Below are 4362 nucleotides of genomic sequence, written 5' to 3'. Positions count from 1 at the left end.
GCGGGCTCCATGGCCGCGGCTGGCGGCTGGGGGCGGGGCGTGGAAGGCCGGGCGCCGCCGCGTTCCGCCGGGGGATTACGAGGCGGCCGCGAACATTCCGGCGCTGTCGCTGCGTTCCGCGCTCCACGCCTTAGCGCCGCTGCCCAGCTGTCGCCAGCGCCATTAGGGGTCCGCCCGGCCCCGCCCCCTCCGCGCGGGGGCTCATGAATATGTAGCAGCCCCCGCCTCGGGGTGACGCCATGGCGCCCTCCGCCGCGCGCATGCGCACTTAGAGGCGGGGCGGGGGGCGCTGGGGATGTAGGCGCGTCCTTCCCGCGTCCCGGCTGAGGCAGCGTTTCCGCTCCCCCCCACGAGCCAGTGGCTGGGCTCAAGCAGGACAGGTCTTTCGCCTCTTGCGTCCCCCAAGCTCTTGTCTTCCTTTCTGTTCCGTTCGGGCAGAGCGCAGACCAGCTGCAGACGCTTTCTCTGCCTGACCGAAAGGTTTTTGTACCCGCAAAGAAAAACTTTTCCAACTCTTCGTTGGTGCGGGCTGGTTTGAGAGCGACGCGCTCCTCCCCCACAAGTCCTTGGTTTCTTTTCTGTTCCATCCAGGCAGAGCACGGACCAACGGCAGACGCTTCCTCCGCCTGACCAAGGGAGTTGGTGCCCGAAAGTTTGCAAAGAATAATTTTTCCAACTCTTTTCGTTGGTGGGGGCTGGTCTGAGGCAGGCCTCCCTCCCCCCACAAGCCCTTGGTTTCTTTTCTATTCCATCCAGGCAGAGGACAGACCAGCGGCAGACGCTTCCTCCGTTTGACAAACAGTGCTCGTACTTGCAAAGAATTTTTCCAACTATTTTAGTTGGTCTAATAAAAGATCTCCAATTTATTCAAATAACCTTGTCTCTCAAAAGCAGTCCTGGCTTTGCAGGGAGCTGCACCCCCCCCCCGCCATCTGTTGCCGGGTGTACAATAATTATCGTATTTGTACACTCATTTCAACCCTTGTACAATGTACCAGCCATGATAGTAAAAGCACTCAAAATGTACGATGGTATCCAGGTTGCAACTGTATTGGTCTACAGGAAAAAAGGAATCAGAGCTTGTGGACGGAGGTGATATTTTTTTATTAGACCAACAAGATTTACAATATTTTATTTTACTAGATATCTTTATTAGACTAACAAAATGTACACTTTTGAGGGATATAGGTTGTGGCCATGTAGGTGTAAGAGATGGAGGCAAACAGATCACAGAGCAACTCCCTCAAAAGGACTCAGGAACCAAGGGGAAAAAATGTCCATCCTTTACCTCCCCTGTGCAAAATGAAGTTTCTTTTCTACCTGGGAGAACTTTTACAATCTTTGGGTACTCTTCAGCCTGACAAGGGTGTTTGGACCCAAAAGCTTGCAAAGAAAGACATTTTTCTGCTACTATTTAGTTGGTCTAATAAGAGATACCACCTCTGGCCTGAGAGTTTTGTTTGGCAATAATTTTTGAGGCAGACAAAACTTGGGCTAGATGCGATATCTTTTATTAGACCAAGTAAATAGTAGCAAAAATTTTCTTTCTTTGCAAGCTTTTAGGTTCAAAGTTTTGTTCTAATAAAAGATACTGCTTCTAGTCCAAGAGTTTTGTCTGCTTCTGCTTTTTAGACCAACATGGCTACAACCTATATGCCAATAATTTTTTATGTTTTGTCTATTAGATGTTTCAACTTTGACAATGCAGTTCTCACTCTATATTGCTCACTGTAAGGTCCAGTGAGTAATATAAAATAGATCAGACTTATTTGTGTGCTTATTTGTTTATTTTTTCAGTGTACAATAGTTTTTTCAGCAAATATCATTTGAGCTTCTAATATGATAATTTCATATTGGAGACCTGGCAGCACTGCCCCCCACCACCAACCTCCATCCCAAGGCCCATAGGACTGGGCTCTCTGCTCTCTCCCCTCATAGGGTTGCCAACCCTCCAGGGTTGCCTTGTAGTGCCCAGGAATTAGATATAAATCTCCAGGAGACTGCTGAGAGTCACCTGGGAGATCAATGATAGGACATTCATTAAAGTAAATATTAAATGTTGAGTCCAATGTATACAGTAGTTCAGTGGTTTTTTTAAATGTAATAGTAATGTGCATTTGACTTCCTGGCATAAAATCTACGCACCGTAATCCATAACTGATATATGCAAGCAGGCAGGCACCTTCGTGTTGTGTGTTGCGGGCATGCTGGCATTCCAGAAACCTCCCAGAATAGATTCAAATAGAGTCGGCAACCCTATTCTTCAGTCTTCCAGCTGCAGCCCCTGCATAGAGCCCTGAGGCCATGGGGGCCAGATTAAGAGCCAAACACAGCCCTGAGATGTACTCCCCTTCCCACGTCTCCCTCCAGCCCAAAGTTCTTAGGGGGGCGCAGGACCCTCTGGTGCCTCCAGATCCTGTCAAGTGTGCTGCAGGGATGTTAGCACTCTTAGGTGTGCAAACATGACTCACAAGATAAACCCAGAGATCCCACGTAGGCACACGTCATGTTACCAGTGTTCTGCCCTGCTGTGCTCTTCCTGAGTTCTTTGCAACACAATTGCTCCCTTATTTTTCAGTAGTCAAAAAAAAATGAGTGGAAGAGCTGGAGCTTTCCAGGGGGTGCCTCGAGTCTATTGACAGCTGACTCCAGTCTAACAAAGTTGAGGGTCACTACTCCACCCCCTTGAGACCCTCTCAGCCCAGAGGGCCTGGCCACAATGCAAGCTGGAACCCCTGGGCCCTGGTGCTGCCATGTACTGCAACTTTCTCTTTCACATGGCTTAAGCTAGTTTTTAAACCTATGCTAGGACTTTGTCCCCAACTCTGTGGTTCCAAGCAATCTGAAATCTTATCAGGGGCTTTGTTATAAATAGCTGATCAAGGCAACCATAGGGCCCGGGACACTGATACTGGAATCTATGCTTCATGTCACTAGAAATTCAGTGTTCACAAGTAATTGCCAGTTCATAGCTTCTTAGTAGCTGGTGTGAAGCAATATGGAAGTCTGTTCACCCCATCCATGCAATTAAAAAAATAATAACCCCTGCTTCTTGTCTTGGTGAAGAGGCCAAGGACAGAAAAGGAAAAGGGTGAGCTATGCTTCTCATTCCTTGAGGATGGTCAGAGCCAGGGGGAAACATAAATTTGTGAGGAAACTTGTGCAGCTGCTCTGTGTGTTTGATGAACAGAGACAATACTTTGATTTTTTTTAAATGGATAGAAGCAACAGTGAAGCTGTACAATTTTCCAAATAGAATTTTAAAAATATATTATAACTGTAAAGACTGGATAGAGTTTAACCAAGCAAACACATTAATTTTAATACTGTACAGACACAGTTCTTTGGTATTTACGTAGACAAGCCTCTTTTAGAATTCACAGGTGGAGTTTTAGCTAAGTAATATCAGCTAAATTATGCTCTAACTTTTTAACGTACTTTTAAAATATAATTTATAAAGGTGTCAATTAACATTTTGCCAAATATTTGTTAGAAACACCCCAGGCTGCACTAAACTGATAGCCTTTGGCAGTTAACCAAGTAACATCAGCATGATGGCAAACAAAATTGAATCTTCCTTATTAAAAACCCTAAGGCCCATGCTACACATTACATATATTATGCAATCTACTGGCTAATCACACAATAAATCTCTACTGGCCACACATGCAAAGTAATTATCACACAATAACAATTATTATCCAGGTATAAAAAGACCAAACCAGCTATAAAGTTAGTGCTTGAAAATGTGTAACAAATCTAGAGCTGGTTTCATCCAGCTTTAGTTTGAATGTGTAGCAGGGCCCAGAGATAAAACCTCTGTGTCAGAAAAACAATGCAACATGAAAGTACGGAGTTACCTGTGAACTTACAAACAACAAGGAAATCAAAATTCACCCCTCACAATAATGCAATCTTTAACATTTGCTCATTATTTTGATCCTCTTTTTTATTTTGTCTAAGTGTGTTACAGAGAAAACACATAAGGCACCTACACAGTCAAATGGGTCGCCAACTGGCTGGAGGGCCACACCCAGGGAGTGGTGGTGGATGGGTCATTTTCGACCTGGAGGGATGTGGGCAGTGGGGTCCCCCAGGGCTCGGTCCTTGGGCCCTCACTGTTCAACATCTTCATCAGTGACTTGGACAAGGGGGTAAAAAGCACCCTGTTCAAATTTGCTGATGACACTAAGATATGTGGGGGATGTGGGTATGCTAGAAGGGAGGAATAGGCTGCAATTGGACCTAGACAGGTTACAGGGGTGGGCAGATAAGAATAGGATGGGATTCAACACTGACAAGTGCAAGGTGATGCACCTGGGGAGGAACAACCGGCACCAGACCTACAGGCTGGGGAACTCC

General features: G+C 46.1%; 1 protein-coding gene across 1 annotated transcript in view; it reads right to left on the bottom strand.

Annotated features, from left to right (window-relative positions):
• Positions 1 to 587, bottom strand: part of PHLPP1 (PH domain and leucine rich repeat protein phosphatase 1) — a 269023-nt gene extending 268436 nt beyond the window's left edge. The window contains exon 1 of the mRNA XM_019518523.1: positions 491 to 587. Coding sequence (XP_019374068.1) covers positions 491 to 587 — 97 coding nt within the window. The remainder of the gene's footprint in view (positions 1 to 490) is intronic.
• Between the last annotated feature and the right edge of the window lie 3775 nt (positions 588 to 4362).

Source organism: Gavialis gangeticus, unplaced genomic scaffold (assembly GCF_001723915.1).
Source record: "Gavialis gangeticus isolate Ggan-Ray unplaced genomic scaffold, GavGan_comp1, whole genome shotgun sequence".
NCBI classification, from domain to species: Eukaryota; Metazoa; Chordata; order Crocodylia; family Gavialidae; genus Gavialis; species Gavialis gangeticus.
Note: the sequence above shows the minus strand (reverse complement) of the source record. Positions and strands in the feature narration are given on the sequence as shown.